Raw genomic sequence first — 24,213 nt, 5'->3', positions numbered from 1 at the left:
GAAGTCTGTCATAAAGCAGGATTTGAATATATGAAAAATATGAACACTGTCCTGCTTGGTGATGTGAAGAAGCATGGAGGTCCTGGGGTAGAAAAACTGTTTTTGAGGAAATTCCCACACCTCAGTGCAAAGCTCCTGGTTAGCTGAATCAACCTGCCGCGCTCTAGAGCTGGTCTGCAAACAGTGCAGGTGGGGGAATGCAGCCAAAAATCTCCAGTAATCAGGGCATGGTCCTGTGCATGTTGAGAGGAAGCCACTGACCCGTAAACCAAGTCCCTGCTTCTTTCCAGACCAGAGACGGAGCTGGAGTTATTCATGCCACCCTCTCCTTCTTCCCCGACTGCTCACCCTTTGCATGTCGACCTGTTACAGGCCATTGGGGAGACCCTCAGAGCTGGGGATGGGCATTGAATCCTCCTGCCGCTGTACGGGTCCCTACACACGGGTCTAGGGCAGCACAATACGGCCGTGTAGACCTTGCAAACCAGATGCCCGGGAGCAGATAGACGCTAGCAGGAAGAAATAACTCATGTGCTACCCAGCCTGAAGTGTGACTTTTGGGGTGGAAATGCTTGAAATTTCCTATTCTTCTGTTGGGGTGGGGGATCAGTTTAGGGTAGCTAAACCCAGCCCTGAGTTATTGCCGTTCTGCTTGATGCTACCGTGTGGTCTGGGTCCCTGTGGGGAGGTGGGAAGGAGGGAGGCTGGAGGGGGATGGGAAGGTGGCGAGAGCTGAAGCAGGGACTGCAGTGCAGGGCTGTGCTTGTCTGCTGCCACTGGCACAGCGGCACAGGGCACGGGAGACACAGCTTTGCAGGAGGATGTCAAAGCAACTTTGCTCCCACCTGCCTTCTCCTGCCCTCTTTCTGGGTGGTCAGCGTGCAATGAGAACTGCTGCTTTGTTACCCCTCACCCTGTGTTTTCTCCTTCCTGCCTCCCTCTTTTTCACACCTCCAGTCTCTTTAGGGCACCCCACTCCATAGCCCCACTTTTATTTTACAGTCACAACAAACTCCACTTCTTTTGCATCATTGACCACTTTCTTGCTACACAAATCCCCCCACAAAGCACACTTCCCACTTGCTTAGTTTGTCCACAGCCATCCTTCCGACAGGAACCCATTCATGGATGGGCAGAGGAAACTGTGCTGGTCTGCAGTGATTATTTTTACCATCATCCTTCATCCTGGGGGATTTAGGGGCTAGGTGCAGCCTGACTTTTTGCTCTGTGGTACCAGGGAAGCTCCACTGGCAGGGACAGGCAGTGAAAAGCAGAGGGCTGAGCCCAAGGTGACTGCCTCAAGGGCTTTTGATCCTGGACAGGGCAGAGCACAAGCTCAAAGGGCAATATAAAGTGGGGAGGGAGCTGCGGCTCTGTGCCTGCTGGAAACAAGAGGACAGCAGTATTTTAAGACCTGACCTGGTAGGTTTACACACCCAGGCTTACCTACAACTTGAGAGGTCCTGTTGACACAAATCTCCTGTGGAAGGTGAACTGATGTCACTGACACCAAGTTTTGCTGAGCCACCCACTGCAGGGCTTCCTCTCCTGCCATCTCACCAGTCCCCAGGCCACTGGGCACCCAAAGCCATCTGTGCCCTTCACCCTTGAATCCATCTCGCAGGGCTGGGGTGCAGCCACCAACTCACCTGCCGCTGCCTGAGCTGTCAGTGCCAAAGCTATTTCACTGCTGTGCTATTTCACGGTGATCCTGCTCCTGGTGGAGGGGAGAAGAAGGCAGATAGGTCAGCTGTGCCCCCAAATTACCTCCCAGTGCTTGCGGTCCTCTTTGTGCTGTCTGTAACCCCCCATCTTCCAGCAATACCCTTCCCCACGTAGGGGAGGTGTGTAATCACAGACAACATAGGTATTACTCAGCAGCTTCAAGGGCACCACTGTGTCCTTGGGTGCACGGGTGCAGTTTAGGACAACTGGGGACAAAGCTGCGCTGGGAGTGATCTGGGCAGTAAATCGACCCCTCTTTTCCCAGAAGAACTGGGATGGGATCTGAGATGGACCGAATGGGAATCTGACCTTGAGATTGAAGGACGAGCTCTTCCGTTGAGCGATGAAGAGCTTGAAGATAGGACAAAGAATACAGGAGGCTTGAAAAGGGTGTAAAGGTGAAGTACAGTCTAGGAGGGAAAGCTTGGTGTGGAGTGAGCTGGTCTGGAAGGGAGAGGGCTTATCCTGTATTTTCATTCCTGAGGGATGTGCAGGGGAAGCAAAGGTGGAGGGACAGCCTTTTCTGCTTTCCCTCTGGCATTCCCCTCCCTTGACAGCTGAAAACCTGATGGGGTGATACTGAAGGAGCAAACTGGAGAGGGCCACTCAGAAATACAGTGTGTCCAGCACCAGAAGCTCCTCCACACAGAAAAGGTCTTCAGTAACAATCACAGTCTGTTATTGCACCCTTATAAATTCCTCCATAACTTGATTTACTTGGAAGGAATAGATGTGCATTAGGAACACTTCTCTTATTCTCTGTTATTAATCCTAGAGTATATAAATCTCTTGAAATACTTTTCTCCTGTTCTTGCCTCTTTTCAAATTAGCTGATCAAAAACTAGAAACCCAAAGCAGTAAAGGAAAGGAGCATGAGCCCAGACTCATCAGAAAGGGGTGCCAGACAGTTCTGGTTGCCTTTTGGACGTTCTGGGTACATGTCTCCTTCACTTAAAAATAACTCTGGTGATCCTTGATTTCCCTGGGAGGGGCTCAAGGTCTGTATGTTTGTTAACATGCAGGACATGCCTGTGAAGGGGCCAATATGAGCCAGGGATGACAAGACAGGTCAGCTAGTTGCTAGTTTTGTGTTTGCATCTGCCACTGAGGGTGAGTTAATCTCTCCTAACTTTTTCGCCTGACAAAATCTAGGATCAAGTCTTAAGTAATCTTGTGCCTCTGCTGTAAACAGAGACAGGCAACTGCAGAGGGCAAGTCTGTTTTTTACCTGTACCTGGTGGGTTGGATCATCCTTTGTTTGGATGTGCCTGACTCTTCCCAGTGACTGAAAAACAAATTTGTTTGACTAGCTGGTAAACTGAACCTCATCATTGCCGGATAGCTGGAAATAACTGAATTGTTCTTTATTGCAGCAGAGACCTATAGGATTATTTCCTGGATAGCTTCTCGTGGCCACTTTCATACATTTAATTTTTGCTGAGTGAACAGACCACATGGCCATTGCTGCATCCCTGTTCCCAGCCAGCGGAGGTTTTACCTCAAATGCGTTGCCCTCAGGGCTCACTTGCCCTGGACTCTTTCTCCATTGCTGAGCCATACAGAATAGCTGCACAGAGACAAGCACAGCAAGCAGTCTGGTGGGTGTGCAAGAGCACCTACACAGCTCTGAGGGCAGGAAAACTGCTGTGCTGACATAAATCAGCGTTACGTGCAACCATTTGAAAGGGATGTTTCAGGAACTGTTGGCAATTGGTGGCTGTGTAATAGGGATCAGCTGGTATAAGGTCTCCATGGATAACTATACTAGGGACAGGGACAGAGAAATCAGTTTGGTTGGGGAGAAAAAAACTCCCTCCAAAGTTTTACAATGAGCTAGTGGGAGGTAGGAGCAACCAAATATGTTGGCCTTTAAATAATACCTCAAAGAAAGGGGATTTTTATTCTATTTTACCTTGAAAACTGAAGCTGAACTAAAGCAACTGACTTCATCCTAACCTCTGTGGATTTTAGTGTAACACTTTCTATGGCCTATGTTTGGTAGAGTGGGAATGTCCTTATCATGGGGAGAAACAACTGCACTGATCTCATTAGGAAGTTTATCACACAATATATTTTGACAGACATTCCTGGTTGCCCCCTGTTGAATGTTTTTAAGCTTTTAAGGTAAAACAGAGTTTAACCAGGATTGCATGTTTTATCCTAACATTTCTAGAATGTAGCTTGATAATTATCCATCACTCCAGTTAATAAGAGGTAGCAGTCAAAGAAAAATAAAAATAGAGATAAATTTGTTGGCAAAGGTTCTGTGAATGTACTTGAATGAGAGTGATCTGGCAGTAGGGTACCAGGGCTCCTCTTCTCCTTGCAGGGATCTGAAATGACTTTTAAACCTCTCACCAGCCCCAGCCTCCACAGAGCAGGGCGCTGGAAAGGCAGGAGCCATGCCATCTCAAAAATACCTTAAACCCTCTGTTTTTCACATGAGAAGGAAGCCAGTGGAAGCTGGTGCCATTCAAAGCAGGGAGGAGAAGGCGATCTGCCCAGGGCTGGTGTGGCAGCGGGCAGGGACCACACAGAACCCTGGAGACGGGAGTCAGGGCTGCAGCAGCCGCACTGAAACTATTAAGGAAACAAAAAAGCGTCCCAGGTAATTTAGTAGTAAGGGAGTATTGCTAGTATCCCTCTGGGCTGCATGCAGAGAGGATCTATGCCTACATTAGCACCAGCAAAAGATGTTTTGCTCAGTAGGAGCAGCTGTTTTTGTTTAACCTGAGAGGTCCTGCACTCAGCTCTGGAGCAAGCCAAATATCCCCATGCCATTTACACATCTTTTTAGGATATTAAGGGTCCAAGCATCCTTTACAGATGAGTTTTTAGCCTGAAATATATTAGGGGTTTATTCTGCATCCATCCATTCACCATTAGTGATTTTTACTGCTGAACAGACAAGGAGTTTGGATTTTCAACTGCGTGCAAGGCCAGGTCTGTATAAACGCAGGTGGCAAAATCCATCATCCTGGGGGAAAAGGTGGATGATGCTGTTGATGTCTGTCATCTCTCACTCTTCTGAGAGTCCTTAGTTCTTGTCTTCCTCCCTTTCAGAGTCTAAATCTACCAAATGGCTTTGGGGCATCTAGAAAAAGAGAAGGGAGTACACAAAAAAACAATTTAATAGTATCCATCAAAGCAAAGATTTTTGCTTGGCCCCTGTTTAAGATCAAATATCACATGCCCCCAGCAAGTGATCGATATTTCATGCCACTTTTAAAGATGCCCAGGTCTGGAGAAAATTAGCTGCCATCAGAATGGACGATGGCCCTTTTTGTCCTCTGGGAGAACAGACATTGTGAAGTTTTCACCAGACTAAAAAAAAAAAAAAAGGGGGAAAGACACATAGACACAGCCTGGGAATCTGAAATTCAGGCTCCAGCCATGCAAGTGACCTTGCTAAAGACAGTTATCATCTCGTGTTGTAGATCCTCTGGAGATACATGGGTGTAAAATGATGAACCATTAATAATTATACCAATAAGTATTATTATTACTGTATTTTTTGAGTTTGCTTTTCTGTGTATAAGATCAGAGAGTAGCAACATACGTAGGTAAAATGTGTAAGGGATTTGTACTCTGAAACATGAAACTATTGTTACGAAATTAAAAATAGCATCATGTAGGCATATACCAGGAAGGATGTGCTAATTAACAGCAGAAAGTGCTTTTTTTCATTGAGGAACTAGACAGAATGAGGGATCTTGTTCAAAACCTGCCTGGTCTTCAGGCCTCATTTATACAAGTCACTGTGGCCTCATTTTGTTTCCCAAACCTTAGAGCTTAGCCCAGGAGCTTAGCCGTTCATGTCTCCTTCTTTCACCAAGAGGTGACGGGTCCTAGGCAAGGAGGTGAAAAGCCGGGTAAGCTCAGAGCCCCGGTGTTTGTGGGGCTGTGAAAGGGCTGCCAAGGGAAGGTGAGGGCCAGCAACATCTGTCAGTTCTGGTCCTGGAGGACAACAGAGAACATGGGATGTTGAATAACTCCCCTGAAGTGCCCATGAGACAAGAGGTAGTTAGGTCCCTGATTTGGAGGCCTCTAGGAAATGTTGAAAGTCATGTTGGCAGCTGGGTCTTCATTTTCCCACACTTCAGTCTCCATCTGTAAAATGGGATGAAAGGCAATATTTTTTCCCATCTTTCTTCTGTCTTCCTTGCTGAGGAATTGTAACCATTGGTGTGACAACCCCACCTAGCACAACAGGACCTTTTTCTTGCTTGGAGCATTTGGCAAAGCCAGTATGTGAGCTGTATTAGAAAAGGGCCCCATTTTCCCAAATGCCGTGGTGGCAGGTTCGTGTTTACATGCTATAAAAGCAGCAAAGGCAAAACCCTTGCGTAGATAGGAAACGATCTGCCTTTGGAAAGAAGTGGACGGACAAAACGACCTCAAAGCAATTCAGCATCTGTGATTTCCTTGATTCCATCTGAAAGCTCGCTCTTTATTTTGCTGACATATGAGCTGGGTGCCCTATTGTACATCAGTGTAACAAATAGCCGTTATCTTCTGTTTCATGGGAGATACAGCAGAACATGATTTATTTGTGCCTGCTCTGTTGCCTCTTTTGAAATGTTGCCGTCATTCGTGCACCTTTCGCAGAGGAAGGCAGATGGTCATCGCAAAGTTTCCCATAACCTTGCCGTGCGTGCTGCATAGTGAATCAATGAAATCTGAATTACAGTCCATTGTCTGAGTTTGGAGCTGTGCTGCTAAAGTATCCTGCAGTGGCTGAAAACGTTTGAATGTCAACACTGCATATATACTGAGGAAATATGACATTTCTCCCTAAAATTTCAAAGCAGTGCCAAAGGGGATTTTTAACTGCGAAGTTGCATCTGACGTGAGCAGTGACTGCATTGCTCAAACCGTAATTACCAGCTTCGAAATGTATCTTTTGTGAGTCTGTGAGTGTCAGGTGTGACCCCTCCTTAGAAAAAAATAGAAATAATGAATCAAAACAGGATTCTAACATGAAATGCCAGAGATGAGGATTTTTTGGAGTCCAAACAGCACCAGCTGCCCCTCTGTGCTAGCTGTCTCTGCTTATATGACATTTGCAATGAGGCTTCAGGTGGTTTGAGAAGCTGGCATTAGACTGCAAATCACCTTTCATGTCACCTCGTGCCAGGATACCTCGCCAGAAGCCATTATTTCAATGGGAAATAACAACTGGGAATAGGGAAAAAATTAACTTCTGAAAAGCACTTTGTCATGTTCCCTGGGCTGTGGCAGGCAAATGCTGAAAACAGTGTGAGCTCCTGCCATGAAAGCAGGCATGGGCAGAAATTTCTCAGTGGGAGGATTACCTCCTTTACATACCAGAGACAAGGCAGGGTGAGTATATAAAACATTTTCGGCACTGTCTCTCAATCTCTGATATTTATTTGCTCTATGAGCAGACATCCCGGAAGACATCTATGTTTCATAAAGCCTGGTACCTTGCTTCATTGATTTTTCCTTAGGATGGGAATCATTACGGCGCGCAGGTCTGGCAATTTCAGATAATGACCTGTGTGCAGCACAGGTGTTTCTAGAAACGGTTAATGTTGGATGTAATAGATGTTAAAAGTGTCTCCCCCAAACGCTTCTAGCCTTTTGCAGATGACTGCTTCCATGTGTGTGTGTAGGGCAGAGCATCTCCCAAATTCAGGCTGTCAGTCAGCTCATTCCCATAGCGCATCTAGCAAAGAGTACTATCTCATGTGAACTCGCTGCTGCAAGATATTTCATATATTAACTGGCTTGATAATATTATGGTTTTATTAAATACAAGAGGAAAGAAATCTGAAAACTTTTAATCCCATTTACACACAAAAAAGCAAAGTGTTGTTTTTTGGTGTGTAACAGACATTTAATCCCTGGGTTTAGAGTTTTTGATCAAAGAGATTACTTGTGCTAGGACATTTTTATCCAATCTGCTCAATCTTCTCCCTCAGTTTGCAACTGGGTTTGATCTAAATCCACACAAGCTTCCCCTGTCTTGAAAGGGGCACATGACAGTTATTCTAGAGAACTAGAATAACCAGTGGCTAAAAAGCAAGGACCTTTCTTACAAAACCTTTTTTACAAAAAAAGAAAAAAAAAAACATCCAAATGGGACCACATAACTCTACAAAAAAGTAGTCTGGTCTTGTAAATAGATGGAGGCTGATCCTGAGTGCACCTGATGTGTCCTTTACTGATTGTCATGGAGTTTTTATGTCCTAGCATACACTGAAATAACTGAGAGCAGAGTAAGGTTTATGTTCTTCGAATATAAAAAAACAAATCCTGGCTAAATCAAGGCGTAAGGTAGATTCTTATCTCTGTGCCATTGATAGAAATCCATGAAACTTCAAATAAACAATTCAAAAAGTCTGATTTTAATTATATTGTTCTAGAGCCAGAGTAGCTATTAAACTGGATCCATCTACATTTACATCTGTGTACTGAGGAACCAGGCCTCATTTTCCGTACATTTCCAGCTTTTTAAAAGCATTTCCAAAGTGTCATGAAATCACAAATCTTCCAGAAATTGATCTTCATCTCAAACATTTCATACTTCAGTAATTGGAGGTTTGTTGTTTTCTGTCACAGTTAAAATGTGGAAAAGCGATCCTCTCCCGCAGGGTGAGGAGCTCGCATGCTATATTTCAGTCCCCAAACATCTGGGACCGCAATGAATATCTGGGCAGTCCCTGAACTGCAGCACAGAATTGCTAATGAGTCTATAATGAGTAAGGAAGAGAATTGTGGCAGGGAATAAGGATGCGTCCCAAAGCCCGCTGACGTGAATGGCACGACTGCTGTTGACTGCAGTGGCCTTTGAGTCGAGCTCTTGGCATGTCTGTGAAAGGAAGGCAGCGTCAAATGGTATCACTGTATCACATCTTACGCAGGATAACCACATGCTCATCTTTTTTACTTTCCCTCCCAGGATGGAAGGAGCAGTTTTATTGGCCACCAGCTCGGAGGGGTCATGGAAGTACCAAACAGCAAGGACCAGAGAGTCAAATCAGCCAGAGCCATCCAAATCACTTACTACCTCCAAACGTATGGCTCTGTCACCCAGGACCTCATTGGGGAGAAATGGGAGAGTGAATTCTGTAAACTGATGCACAAGATGCAGCTGGATCACCAAGATCTGCAGCTCTACTCACTAGCGTCCTTTAGCCTCTGGAAGGACTTCCACCAGACCAGTCTCTTGGCCAGGGGCAAGATTTTGGTGAGCCTGATGCTGATTCTCCTGACTGCTACCCTCTCGAGCTCCATGAAGGACTGCCTGCGTAGCAAACCTTTCCTGGGACTCTTGGGAGTACTCACTATCTGTATTTCCAGTGTCACTGCGGCAGGGATATTTTTCATTACTGATGGAAAATATAATTCTACTCTGTTGGGAATCCCTTTCTTCGCTATGGGTAATTATTTATCTTCATAATAATAGGATTAACAGAGCTTAATGACAGGATTGTAAATTACATCCTGGGTTATAAAGTGCAGATTTTACCTTGAGTGAAAGTCTAAGTCGTTTTCATCTTGTTAAATAGATCTGTGCCTTGCCAAAAAAAAAAAAAAAAGGAAAAAAAAAAGAAAAAGGGAAACACAACAAAGCAGTAGCAACAATAAAGAGCAAATGACGTTGCTGGAATCTCGGCCAATAGGAGAGAGGGGCAGTTTTATTGATCTCTGTTACAAAACGAAGGAGAAATTGTTATTGAAAACTAGTCAGCTCAGCACAGAAAATGGATATATGTTGGCCTGACTTTGATGGGATGCCAGCCGAAAGAGTAAGTTAAAATAGGAGGGCGCAGAGGAGGGAAAAATGTTAGCATCCTTCCCGAGGAGGGCTGCTCTTCCAGCTTTGTCGGAGGGGCAGAGGGGAACAGCTTGGTGTAAGAATAAGATTGATGCACTTTATCTCAGAGAGGAGATTACTGTTGTGGTGTTTGCCGGGCTGCAAGTAAAGGGGCCTGTCAGTATCGGTAGCACATAATCCCTCGGTTTGTGAAGTCCCGAATCAGCTGCAGAGATTTCCTTTGTGTCGCACCTGGGCAGGGGAAGGTGCAGACGAAGAACAAACATAAACCCCAGCTCTTTTAGTAGAAGAATTGTTTTCATTCCTTCTGCTCTCATTTCTGTTCCAAGCACTTTTAGTGCATCCGTGTGGTTAATGAGTTTGCTGGGAAGGTGTGTTCGAAGGGGAGAGGGAAACGTGCCCAAAACGGCTTGCTGAGGCAGCGTTGTTCAGTGCAATCACATCCAAGTTTGTCAGAGTTTCTCCGTATCATGAGCCTGAACCCCAGCGACGACTCTCTATGTAAAATCTCAGCAGTGGCTGCCCAGACCCAAAAACCTTCACGCTGGCTTTTTGATGGCAGGAAATCTTACCTGTGGACAGAACTCTGCATCTTTACAGTTAATTTCTTAAATTCCATCCATGCTTGTAGTACTCAATCCCAGTCCTCTGTTACAGTGAGAGATAACTAAATATGCAAAGCCACAAGCTAGAGTCAAGGTTTGGAGAAGGGTCTTATATTTTTCCTAAAATGCTCAACCCCAAAACCCCCACATTTTCTTGCTCTTCCCCTCAAGAAAAGTCCTGTAGGTGTATGCATCCTCCAACCCCCGCCTCCTATTTTGTCTGTCTCCTGAAAATGCATCTGTGTCACTAACCAAGGGGACTGAGCCATGGCCTCACCAATCCTGCACCCAGCATCTCTGGAGCAGCTGGCTGAGGTGGGAAGGATGGGATGGAGTGGATGGTCGAGATTCCAGAAGGGAAAGGGAAGAGTGAGGCAAAAGACCCCAAGGAATTGCATGATTGGTTCAGCCTCATTAATACTGATAAACAAAGCCATGCCAAAGCCTCTAATTCAATCATCTGCACTGTTAAATTGTGACAATGGCCCCTGGCACGGTCTGACCTGTGCCAACTCTTCAGCTGCTGTGCACAGCTCTGCAGTGTAAGAGAGTTTGCTGGAAAGAAAGCGCTGAGAGGGGGAAGAGGCCAGCAGGAGGAGCAGAGAACGTGCCAGGTTGTGACAGGGGTGGATCCCAACCTGAGCAAGGGGTGTGGGCTTTGGAAAAAGAGATCTGTGTGGCAGGATGGAGAAAAGGATGACAGCGGGGAAGGAGGAGCTCATGGTTGTTGTCAGATTACGGCAACCTTTTTGTTGGGTGTCAGGAGGAGCGTATCAAAGAGTGGGGCCAAATGGCATTGCCTTGCTTGTGCAGCAAGTTGAAGTAAAGGCAAGAAAACGCTGAAGTGATGAAAAACACCTTCCCTCAATTGTTTATTCCTCTGTTGGTGTCCCTTTTTAGACAGCTGTAGAGAAGGGTGACCCATCTTTGCTTGACAGGTCCCAAATTTGTCACGCCCAAGGAGCCCCAAACAATGCCTGTAGGTGAAGCTCATCTTCGGGCTGACCTCAAAAGCATCAGCATCTATACAGGCCAGCAGCATCAACTGAAATGGCAGTAGCATTGCACTCGATTTATACACTCCCGGCAGCCGCCAGATGAGGCAAGGGTGCGAGTTTCTGAAAGCAGAGTGGCTCAGTTTGCCATCTAGGATGGTGGTAATCCAGGAGTTTGTTTGCTGTTTGAAGAAAAGTAATGTTTATAACTTTCTGTTGTGTTTTGCACTGTCATTCTTGTCACAGCCACTGCCAAGAGCAAAAGAAAAGAAAAAAACTCCCTTCAAGTGAGATATTTGCAAGGATTGCTTCTATAACATCATATTGAATGAACTTCAGATTGAACAAGAAAACATTTAAGTAATCCTTCTACAGAAATTTCATTCAGGAATCTCAGACTGAATTGGAAATATCATTAAAGAACAACTTGTAATGCCTGGGAACTGCTGCTGGTAAATATTAGGCAACAGTTTTACAATTTGGTGAACTAAAAGACAGGAAGAATGTCTTGCCAAAGTCAGACTGGGTTACATCCTGCAAAGTGCCACCTGCCTTTAGTCCCTTAAATGACAGTGCCAGCTAATGACGCCTTGCTCTGTCCATGATATGCCCAGGGCCTCACAGACGCGGGCTCCTCACAGGGCAGGGTTTTCTATTGAACCTGGTTTACCGTGAAGTGTCCTGACACCGTAGAGTAGATCCACTGAAGACCCCAAGGCTGCCAATTCTGTGGGGCAATGCGTAACTGTGGCCCACGTTGTACCAGTGTCCCTCGCTGCTAGCACAGCAGAAACCAAACAATACATCATAAAATAATTGAGTGAGTATAGATTAAAAAGTGTGCAAAGTGGGGTTTCCCAGAATTACAAACGCCAGATTTGCAAGTCAGCCTTTCGAAGTCAAGTTACTTAGATTAAAAAAATAAAAGCAAAAAACAGGCAAGAATAGCCACAAAGTGTCTGCAAGTGCACTGCTATGCAGAATACACAGGCAACCTTAATTCTGGCAGATCCTAACTTGGGAATGTTTCAACCTGACATTTGCAAAATGTCCATTTCAAATATATTTGTTTGGTCAAAAATATGCAGGTTTTTTCTGACATTCACTTTTCAAAGGATTAATTTTAATGGAAATTCTGTGATGATGTTCTGCATTTGTCCCTTTTGCTGCAGAGATGGCAGGATGCTGCCATCTGAACGACAGGAATAACCCTGGACTTGTACAAGTGTTTAGGTCCATAATTCCTATTCCAATGCAGAGCTTCTGTGGGTTTCAGTAGGTGATAGAAGCCTATATAAAAGCGAAATGTTTCATATTTTTCTAAATTTGGACTGAATGACCTACACATTAATCATTTACTGTAGTCCTGCTGTGAGGGAATGATCTGCTGGGATAAAGCATATCTCTGATATACTGGGGGAAGAGCGTTAGCTCAGATTGGCTTTTCTTTTTATCTTTGAAGGTGAGAAACTTCAGTCTTAAGTTAGGCATGAGGACAGCGGTGGAAAATCCTGCTTGCTCTGACTCCCTCTTCCCAATACCACGGTCTTCTCAGGCAGCCTCCTCAGGAAAATCAGTGTCCCCAGTACAGTGTCTACCACTGTGGTTTGGGAGTCAGCGGGGAGCAACTCTTCAGAAAGGTCCTGTGCAAATAACACTCTGACTGCCAGGATCTCCTGCGAACAGGAGCAAGAGGTGTTGTTTTTGAGCTGTTCATACCCCAGACAAATGGCTAAATGTGGTGAGTTAGAGAAAAGGTGCTTCTTTAGTTTCAGGGCTTCCTCCTTTAGGAACTGAAGTGGACCTAGATGTTTTGTTTGTCTCTTTTTTTTTTTAAGTCAGGTTTTCGTAACCACCATGTGAAATCAGAATATGGGACAGTTCTATCTTGCATTTTTTTTCTGGGACAAATACAAACTGCAGTTTCTTCTGCAAGTTTGACACCAGCAGAGCTATCACCATTGTATGTGTTTCAGATAGGAGACAGAGGGTCAAATCATTGAGTTTCAGATTTGTTCTAGATATCAGAAATGAACCTGGTTAGATGTTCGCGTCTGCCTTTGGTGTTTGGATTCATGACGCAATTTCAAAGGGATGTTATGTACGTGACATATTTATGGTTTCCCACACCTAATCATCACTAATTAATATAACCAGAAGGTTAACTACATAATTGAGATATTATTGCTCCCATGATTTTCTTTTTAATGCACAGGAACCAGACTGATATCATCAGAGAGATAATGATTTAACTCAGCTGAGGATCTGACTGTATATTTTTAAATGCAGGTATATTAATTATGTCATTTTACACTGTCATTATTTTTGGTCAGCCCATGAACTACCTTGTTATATAGATTAGTGGAAATCTTAGGTTAAAAATGTAACTACAATGTAATTAGAATGTAATTATGCTTTTTGTATTATAAAGTGTATGTGTTTCTTAGAAGGCTGGATTCACAGTGGATGTAAGAAATATTTCCTGCCCTTTGTAAGCACAGACCATGAAGACCATAAGATCTTCATGGAAATGGCTATTTCTCGCTGAGTCTTTAGAGAACACTAAGCTCAATGGATGCCCTACAACACATTGCAATATTATTATTCCTACTACCAATAACGACACTGTAAGTAGCTGTGTAGTAAAGAGATACAAAAACTTTAGGAAGCAATAGGCTACCTGTTTCCAGCAGTAACCCCATGCCTGATGTAAGAGCACAAGATGGATAACAGAGATTGTACTTACAGTGCAGACTTTTCTGGTAAAATTCCCAGCTATTTTTTCCCCTGAGTTATTCAAATGGAAGAAGGAAGCAAGGCAAAAGCAGACAAGACTCCAGGCTGTTATTAACATTTCAGACGGAAGCCGTCTAACCTCTTTTGGATGGCAGTTGTTAAAATAATGGCTGGTGATCACCTTTAAGTAAATTTGAGATGTCACAGTATTACCATTAGTGGTAGAGTTGTCGGAAATTACAGAAAAAAGTCCTAGTGCAGATGAGGAAATTATTTTTTTTAAAACTCAGAAGACAAATGTGAGTGCTAAAGTGCATGCTATTGCTAGTTTACCCGTACGTGAAGTATCACAGTACTTCTAACCTTTGCTTCAAGGAATGGACTTTCTGATTACAGATGCAACTTAGAAACATTGCAAGAGTGACTCTGACTTTGGTTTTGTCCTTTTGATGCAGCAGTAAAGCAAATCCCATATGAATCTCATGTTATATGATCATCTCCTATCTGTATGAGGAGCAAGAGAATGACCCTGTAGAGCAAAGAGACCTACCGCCATAAACCCCCACCACTCGATGCCTTAGAAATACAGCGAATCTGTCATTTTAGACATTATGGCAGTTCATGTCCCCACCCACTCAGCAGATCATTAGGGACTTGGAAATACCTTGTCCTTAATTAGAAAATGTCCGTTCTTGACTTTTACAGTGGGAAATGGGAATAACAAAAAAAACCATGGGGCAGCAGGAGAAAAAAATTGAAAGATGTAAAAATGTTTAAAATTACCTATCTGGATGGGCAGATAACATAGATAATTCATATGAATGGGTTTAGACATTCTTCATATCTGTAAGGTTCATTTCCCCATAACCTGGTATACTCCCTAACAAGTCTATTCCCAGTTGCAGAGGGTTGGGTTTTTTTCATTTCTATAGGAAAAGATAACCTCCCCAGAACACTCTTTCCTGGATTTTGAGTAGAAGACGAAATCCTGTCTAGGATAGTCTGTTACACTCACACCGTGCAGCCTGGCCCTGTCAGACCCCTGGAGCTGTCATGGTTAGGGAGACACAACAGGACTGGGGCTGTCCTTCTCTCCTCAAACACAGGCGAGATGAGGATATTTCCTTTGAGCCTTCTCACACCCAGCAGAAAGGGATGCAAGAAGAAGCACAGCCAACCTCAGTCTTAACAACAGGGTTTGTAGCACCTAATTTCAGGTGTCCCAAATGTTCCTCCCTTAACTGAAGTAACACAATCTCAATTTCCTTTGCAGTCAATGGAGAGAAATAGGCAACTCCAAAGTAATTTGGGCCATCACTTAGTACATATTTGGGATGAGCTGTGTTAATCTCTGGAAGGCCTATCCGTCTCTGAAAAAGCTCGGGTGACTGCTTAGACTTTAACACCTACGGTTATGTACATAAGCTCTCATATATACATGTATGCATATACAGCATATATGCATAAACTCACTTGAATCCCTTACAGATTGAATTCTAGCTCTTCTTTTCCTGTAGAGACTTACCAGAAGGTCTCTTATCAACTCAAATGTCATCATCCCTTAGGGCAGTTGCTCCACCCCAGGAGGTGGGTCTGCAGGTCTGCTGGTCAGTGATTCTGAGGCTCCGCTCAGGTTGAAGCATTCATCCTTGGACCATTGCCCAAGCACAGACCATCACTACCAGATCCTCCATAATGACAGAGCAAATACAAAAGACATTGGCTGGGTTTGTTGCTTGAGAACAGCCAGCTAAACTCTTCCTCCTTCTGACTCTAGTGGGAACTCAATTAATCCATTTGTTCAAAGTGAAGTCTCCAAAAACAGTTGTCTTTTTATTACTATTATTATTATTATTATTATTATTATTAAAACAACTTCCTCAGCTCTCCATCTGCAGCTGACAGATTGGTAGCTGTCATTTGAGCTGCTTCTAATTTGCTGCAAACATTTCTACAATCCTTTGAAAAAAGTGGTTTCATAAGAGAGTCAAAGGCTAAAAGGAATGGTTTTATTTTACGCTTAAAAATGTATGTTTAGTATTCTTAATCAATACACAAATTCTGTTTGGATAGTAAAGGATGTTTCCTTTTCAGATGCCTCACGTATCTGTCTGAACACCTCTCGCTTTCATTTTTCTACCCTTTCATGGCAATACTCATTCCTATGACTGGGTTATTTAAGGTTCTTTATTGGATGCACCTTTTCTGTGTGTTGATCTCATTTAGCAGGAGTTTTGTTCCTTGTACTTAGTATGTATCGATGCACATCACATTTACATTTGACTCATTTGGGCTGGAAAAGGGCTGCATCATGGCAGAAATTATTTAGCTCCACGTATGTCATCCCTAATAGGGCAATGCCAAATCCAGCCTTGAATAACACCATTGCTAGCAATTCCATAACCTGCCTCGACGGCTTGTTCCAGTGCTTAAACAGCCATACATTTATAAAGGTATTTCTTAATATTTTCACTGCTGCAGCTTATGCCTATAACTTCAGGGTCTGTCTGGCCTGACTGTGGAGCGTAATTTTTCACAGTATCTATGTATCTGCAAATACTTTTAGGATATTTTATATGTAAGGCTGTGCTTACTTCAGCTTGGATTTAATTTCCCACCAGATCTTTTTTCCCCAGATATGTTACTGTAGTTCACTTTCCTGTGAGCTCCATCCATACAGGAAGATTGATGGTGGCTTCTGGTCTCTGCTGGAGCACTGTGGATCTGCAGGAAAGAGCAGATGTGGGATAGGCTGAGGCTGTGTCCTGTGCTCTTTGATGTGTGGTGGGAAAATGCAATCTTGCATTGTCCTTTCTTTTCTGCTGGGCAGGAAAGGTGGGCTCTGCTACCTGAGGAAGCATAGAGTGAATGATCCTATGCTCTGTCAAGCACGCTGTCTGCTCACCTTAGGTACCGTGTTCCTCTGTAGGGAAATCCAAAGTTGTGCCTGTGGTTTTTAAGCAAAAATGAAAGGCAGCAAATGCATTTATTTTCTCCTGGAATACATTCTGTGTGCAAATAGCCCCTGGAACTCACTGTTGCGAGATGTGGTTGTGGCTCAAAATTCAGCCTGATGCAGAAAGGGTTGGATTTTTACACAGCTAGCTAAAACATCTTCATTATTTTGAATAGCATTGCAACACTAAAACATAACAGTAGGAAGAAGTATAAAAATTAATGACCACATTCAAAAGCCCAGTTCAAAAATGGGTACAAAGCAATTTCACTTGTGAAGAAATTTGCCTATAGCTGCCCTCTTTCAGTCTGATAATTTTCCCCTGAAGAGTTAGGAAAAGGATACAGAACTCTATAGACCATTTGCCAAATGTTCTAAATCAATATTTATCTGCTATATTCAGCTGCAATGTCAAAAACTTTGCATAGAATTAAAGGCTTAAAGAGTCTACTGCAAATACAAAACCAACTAAAAAGACCTTACTCGATATTTATCATTTATATGTCCTCCTTTGTGCAACCACTAGCCAGCTGAGGTTTTAATAATTCAGTTTTATCCTTCCATTGCTGATCATTTTGTTCACTCCATTTCTTTCCCATGAAGTGACTTCTCCTCTCTGGTGGGATAACTGCCTGCAGTAACATACAATATGCTGAAGCCACACTGGCTCAGGGCTCATTGCTCCACGAGTAGTAACAAATGATAACAACAGCCTACGTTATTCAAGAAGTATCTTCCATGTCATTGGCATATGCCTGTGTTACTGGCCTCCAGACAAAGGTATACTCAGGTATTACAGCTGTGACTTTCCATGTATTAGTCCTGCTGGATGTGGCGAAGCAGGTCATGTTTCATTCACGCTTGTCTGACTGCAAGATGAAGAACATGCTATTTTGGATGCTCAAAGTGGTAGTGAGAGCTGCAGCAGCAATAGATGTAGGTACAGGGCTGCAAGTGGTACCACCAATTGAATGAGATGAAAACCTCAGGCCTTTGCAGCTTTGGATCACTAAAGATGCTCTTTAATTTTTGTTCTGCAAGAGAGGGTATGCTGTCCTCACTGTCTTGGCTGAATTTCGGTGTGGATAATTGCATTTCTATCTTCTTCAAATTCCCCCTGCTGTGCAGGTTAGATACAGTATTGGTGAGCACTGCCTGGCTCAAAGGGCTGTGCAGGTGGTGCTCTGTTAAGAAGGTGCTGGTTTTTACCCAGACATGGCTGTGTTTCACCGGTGAATGCAATGGCCACATTATGTGGCTCAGCAGTCTCTAAAATCATTCTGCATTCTCTGAGAGTGTGTAGCTGTGTCTTGGCATGTTGTCATTGCATTTTCCTGCAGTAATCTGTGGTATTTCAGCAGCAGGGAATTTTTTACTCATACTCTATATTCTTAAAGTCCAAGGAAGAAAAGCATTTCTTTGCAGCCTGATATGGCACTTAGACTTGCCCATATTCAAATGCAAACTTGCCACAGAAATTTTAACTGCTGTAGCTTTTTCTGGTGTTATGAACTCCATTGCTGTTGATATCCTGCGTATAAAGAAAACTATTTTGCGAGCGTAGCCATGAAACCAATTAGTACTATATCATTTTGCAAATTTTACATAAATTCAGAAACCGCAGGTATAATCTACTAGAGGGAGCACTTGCATTACTTTATAAAGAGGACCAAACGGCAGATTACTGCACACCCGGTGAGACCCTAGTGGGTGACATTTTCTGTGTTTCTTTAAGTTTCTAGTTGATATTTTTACTACTACTGTTGAGAAATTATTATCCTCCAGGGAGGACACAGTGTGGTAGAAGCTGAAGGCGGAGAGGTGTTCTGCCTACTGAGTGCAGAGCAGCAAAACCTTTTGTCCCTCTACAGTAACTTAAAACATTTTAGCACAAAGTTTTCGGTTAAGGCCATTTAAACCCGAAACTAGACTGGGAGCCCTGGGAACAAAAAACCTGTTTGTGCTTAGAGCACAAAAGAAACTGTGCAAAGAGCAAAATCAAAACCCTTCTAATGCACAATCTTCTCATGGGAGCAGCTGAAAGAGAAGACCCCACAGGAGAGATGCTAACTATACCACTGAAAGCATTACCAGAAAGTGCGATGTTGGGGCCATACGGGAGCTGAGTACATTAGGCAGAAAAACAGTGCAAATATCCCTCCCATCACACTGCCAGTCAACTTCAAGGCACCACTTTTAGGAGTGAGAGCTGCTGGACTAACCTAGTCCTCAGCTATCTGCAAAAGTACAGCTCAGTGCCTTTTATAATCCCTTACGTGAGCTTTCAACGTCTCTCCCATCAGAGCCAAGAAACACTAAGAACTTTATCATGCGGTTAGCCTGCTTTTAAATTAATAACCTTGGTAGGATATTGAGGGAGAGAAGGCTTTACTAATCATAGATACAGATGTTCTACCTCTTTCTTAGGTTATTTGCAGTCAAGCTCTGAACAATGTAGCTAATGAAGCAAGTCTCAAAAGATCTCTCTCACGTGGATTTTGACCTCTAATAGACTTACTCTTTCTAAGGGGAAACTAATAGAATCTCTTTACGGACTATTTTTAAAAAATAAGTGTAGAAATTTATTATGATCGAAATCTTTTCTGCTTTGCCACAGTTTTTGAAATTGGTCAGAAGGTATGAAAGTAATCAGTGGTCAAGGACAGACAAACAAACCCAAATGCATACACAAACATAGAACACTGGACAAAACAAGGCAAAAATGTCAATCCATTTTCCTTACAAATAGTATAAAAGAAAAAGTAAAAACTGTATATGTGGTAAACAGTCATGATTCAGCTTTCACAGCAATGAAATCATTAAACCTCATCCACTCAGGAGCTTTGGTCACAAGTTGGAAAAGGTATTTTGTCGGCTTTTAAATTGCAAGAATATTGTCAGTGCTCCATGAGACGTTTGCTTGTCTTTTGTGACCTCTTTTACTCGACCCTGTCACGTTTGCATACCGCTTCCCTAGGACCTGACACTGTATTGCAAAACACACATCAAACAATGCATGCCTTATGGAAATTTTTGGTTTAGCTATTGATAAATTTCCTTGAAGTTTATTCAATGTTTATTTTAAAAGATGGGAATACCTTTCGTTTCATTTGTCAGTGACACACATGCCCCATTTAATGTCTTTTACTGGAACACATTGCAAGGTTTTTAACTCTTAGAGGGGATTGTTTGACCTGACATTAGTAAGGAAAAGTGAAAGCATCACAAAAATTGTTGAAATACAGAGAACTTTTTTTAGCTGCAGATTAGGTTCTTCCATGACTTTTCCCTTAACAGCATCTGTAAATGGGTCACTGATCCACTGATCATCTAGTCCAACTGCCTGACCACTTCAGGGCTGACCAAAAGTTAAAGCATGTTGTTAAGGGCATTGTCCAAACGCCTCTTAAACACTTGCAGGCGTGGGGCATCGACCGCCTCTCTGGGAAGCCTGTTCCAGTGTTTGACCACCCTCTTGGTAAAGAAATGCTTCGCAATGTCCAGTCTAAACCTCCCCCGGTGCAGCTTTGAACCATTCCCACGCGTCCTATCACTGGATCCCAGGGAGGCGAGATCAGCACCTCCCACTCCACGTCCCCTCCTCAGGAAGCTGTAGCGAGCAATGAGGTCGTCCCTCAGCCTCCTTTACTCCAAACTAGAAAAGCCCTGTGTCCTTAGTCGCTCCTCACAGGGCATGCCTTCCAACCCTTCCACCAGCGTTGTTGCCCTCCTCTGGACACATTCAAGGACCTTCAAGTTTTCAATTCAAATTTCACCAAAAGTTAGCAAAGTTAGACAATTATTTTTCATAAATTCCTTTGAAAAGAAATTGTCAAAAATTATTTCATTGGTCCAAGTGTAGGAAATTTTTTATTTCCTGGAAAAAAAAGTGATAACCGTTTCTAGGTTTCATAGTTTTCAATTTCTTTACTTTCCACACTAAGCCCTCATTTCTCCTTCATTTTTACTCTGGGAAAAAAGGAAATAAAGAAAAAGGGGAAGAAAAAAACCAGGGTGTGAGGAAATGAAGAAAGGAAATCCTCCAGGAGTTCCTTTTGCTTTTTAAATTGTGAACACACAGGAAAGAAAAGAACACATTTTAGTAGATAAAAGATTTAAGTAAAAAAGTTCCAACAACTTTATCTTCTAAAATCTTAATGTTAAATATGATGGCAACAGATGTTTTAACACCCTAGATCAAATATTTATCTGGAAAAAAAAATCAGTAAATATTATCCCATAAAATGGCTTCTTAAACGGTGCAATAATTATTTCCATGTTATCATGGAAAATAGGTCTTATTAGATAAACCTGATTTTTTTAAATTAATCTCCAAGTTTACACAAGAAAAGAAACTATGCTGGTGTAGTATGTTCAGATAATGGTAATTTGATTTACTCCTGCACAACATTTTGATACATGCATGTATTTGTACTACATTAAATCACTGTAGCTCATATTAAATGTAATAATGAAATATTCATTTGTAAATGCACACTCTTCCTTCTGGGAAGATACAAATAATAGGCCAAAACTAATTTCTTCTGTGCTAGTCAACACCTTTCCCCATGTTCTGGAGTGAAACAGATATTAATAGTAGTAAAATTCTCAGATACTGCAAGGTTTGGCAGATAAAAATAATGAAAATGCAGCCCAAGCACATCATCAGGCAGGCTCATTTTGTCAACATGTGCTTCATCACAGTTAAGTGCTAGATTATGCATCTAGAAACAAAGAATGTATTCACATTTGCAAGATGAAGAATTGCATCCCCGAAAGCAGAAACAATGAGATCACAGTAGATAATACATCAAATATGAATTCCTAGTGTGCTGCTGTTGTTAACATGGGAGGATGAAATTGCAAATATGTGTTAGAGAAAGAATAGGAAAGTGATACCAGTTGGGTGAATGGCTTTAGGAAGATGCTAATTGGCATTTTGAGTGGGATTCACCTGATAGAATGTAGATGTCTATCATGTATGCAGTATCTCTATGGCACTGTTGAGCCCTTCCTAGAATATGTTTCAAATATAGACTGCAAAACTGGAGCCCTCCACTGGGACGAATACGATGTTCCTGTTGTTTTCAACAGCAGGCAGTACAGGGAGGTGGAGGTAACATAACAAGATCCAACGTCTGGAAGCTGCAGTTAAACCACTTCATACCAGAATAAAGTGCAATTCTTTTACACCGAAAGCAACTAACCAATGGACAATTTTTCAGGGCTTGATGGGCTCTGTGTGACTAGAAACTTTCAGACCAAGACTGCACTTTCAGTGTACAGGCTATACCTCAAACACTGTGATTTTGATGCAGAAATGATAGGTTACAATGTTTTGGCACGTAATCATAATAGTTTTCCCTAGTCTTAAAACCGATGAAGTTTCTGTTAGAGAAGAACAGATATGTTCTCTTCCATCTGTGTGACAAATCAGCTTTGCTTTTCCTCATCCTAAATTTTTGTTTTCTCAGCTTTATCCCATTATTCCTATTTTATGCCCACCTTTAGGGAACTTCAGATAATTGTCTTTACTCACCAGACTCCTACAAATATTCCTACAGAATAATCTTATGTTCATATCTCTATGTTACATACCTTTTATTTTGCAAGACTTAGATAATAAAAACCATTCTGTTATTTAATGGTATTTTGTAAGACTATCATGTTACAACCAACATACCAAAAATACAAAATCACTTCCAAAAACTTTCTTCTTAGTACATTTTGATAAGTGCTCAAGCTCCACTGACCCATCCAATATGCACAGAGGTTTTTAAACTGTTTTGCTTCATTTGTTCTAGAACATTTCTAGTTTTTAGGCTCTTCAGAGCAGCCGTGACTCATCTGGCAAACTCTTCCAGGCCTACATGTCTTTTTACTCATATAAATGCAATGCATGTGAAAAATACTGGAAAGCTATTATTGTTCATATGGCTTACTGGCTTTTGATCACATTTTGCTCAAACTCATAGTTACAGTAGGACTGCATGAGATGTTGCATCACAAGGATTTTCTCTAACCAAGACATACTACGTCTCTTCTGTTAGTTTCTATTTTCATATTACTTCCAGCTATATATTAGTCTTAACAACATCGCTCTTCCATAAACCCATTCAGTGTTTCTACCTTGTGGCTAGTGTGAAGTCCCAACGGAGAGCCTGTGAAATGCTCATATGTCTATTAAACCATGTGTTGACTCTCAGCACAGAGATTCATTTCACCTAGTTCCCTTATCTGGCACCTTGTTAATGGTATTCCTCTTTAATACTTATCTTTCCTTTTGCCTAGACATGAAAGCTGGTTTCAGTGGTTAGCAATTGCTGTACTCTGGCTCTTAAGGTCAGCATCTTGACTAGTTCTTCACGTCTTCAGTCCTTTGACATCCCTTTTTATGTTTTTCCAGTACAAACTGGCAGCAATTCAGTGAAGCTGGTTGCAACCATCATTCCCTTCACACTGGTACAGTAGATGAGAAGGCTGAGTATTTTGCCTTTATGAAATGCAGTGAAGGAAGAAGTCTCAGTAAGAGCTGAAATTCAAGCTCTTCTTGATCCGAGTTGCTTAATAATACACTTACTGGTTCTGTGATAATCAAAACTTGGATTTCACAACAGCATAAAGCCCATACGCAGTGTCTCAGATTGTAACACGGGGCAGAAATACACTACTTAGAGTTTTCTCTCATCACAGCTATCCCTTCATGTCTTTCTTTTGGTAGCTTGCATTCCTCAGATCACTGCTGGATACTGAACTTCCAGTATAACAGATTAAGGCAATATCCAAACCGTTTGGGAACCTAGCACTTTCTGGAAATCAGAAGCTGCTGCTTTATGCAATCTGTGTTTAGAATTACTAGCAGAAGGGAGCAATTTTTAAGGGAAATGGAAATAAAGCAGTGATATTGCTTTTTCCTTTTTATCCCTATTATGCCAGTTTTTCTTGCTGCTGACCATCTCCTAAAGATATTGTCATATCCTTTCCCTGCTTCCACAGATTCATCTAATCATACATTTTTCTTCCACTCTATTTTTGCCTCCTATACTCCAGGCTTCCTGTGGTCCATGTAGTTCATCAAATGTTCTTCCTTCATCCTTTCTTCCCACAGCCTTATATGCCCTTGGCTCTTCAGCATCAAACTGTGGTCTTTCTTGTTTCTCTGTTTCCAGTTATAGCATTTGATTCCTATTTGCATCAAGGGTATGACGTGTGACCATGAGTCTCCTCTAACTACTTTGCAGATCTCTTCTTTGGTTCCTGAAGAATTCAGGATAACAATGTTTCCCCACTACATCTTCTTCTTAGAGGCAGAATCCTCATAAATCCCTCTGTGCCAGCTGCATGCTGTATGTGTTGATAATCCCCAGATGAGGTGACATTGCCATAATCCAT

The 24,213-nt window shown here is 42.5% G+C and overlaps 1 protein-coding gene across 3 annotated transcripts in view; it reads left to right on the top strand.

Annotated features, from left to right (window-relative positions):
* Positions 1-24,213, top strand: part of PTCHD4 (patched domain containing 4) — a 93,585-nt gene that overhangs the window by 17,701 nt on the left and 51,671 nt on the right. For all 3 annotated transcript variants that reach the window (XM_076335420.1, XM_076335419.1, XM_076335418.1), the window contains one exon: positions 8,651-9,131. In XM_076335420.1, coding sequence (XP_076191535.1) covers positions 8,651-9,131 — 481 coding nt within the window. The remainder of the gene's footprint in view (positions 1-8,650; positions 9,132-24,213) is intronic.

The sequence above is a fragment of the Aptenodytes patagonicus genome, chromosome 3 (genome assembly GCF_965638725.1).
Source record: "Aptenodytes patagonicus chromosome 3, bAptPat1.pri.cur, whole genome shotgun sequence".
Taxonomy (NCBI): Eukaryota; Metazoa; Chordata; class Aves; order Sphenisciformes; family Spheniscidae; genus Aptenodytes; species Aptenodytes patagonicus.
Note: the sequence above shows the minus strand (reverse complement) of the source record. Positions and strands in the feature narration are given on the sequence as shown.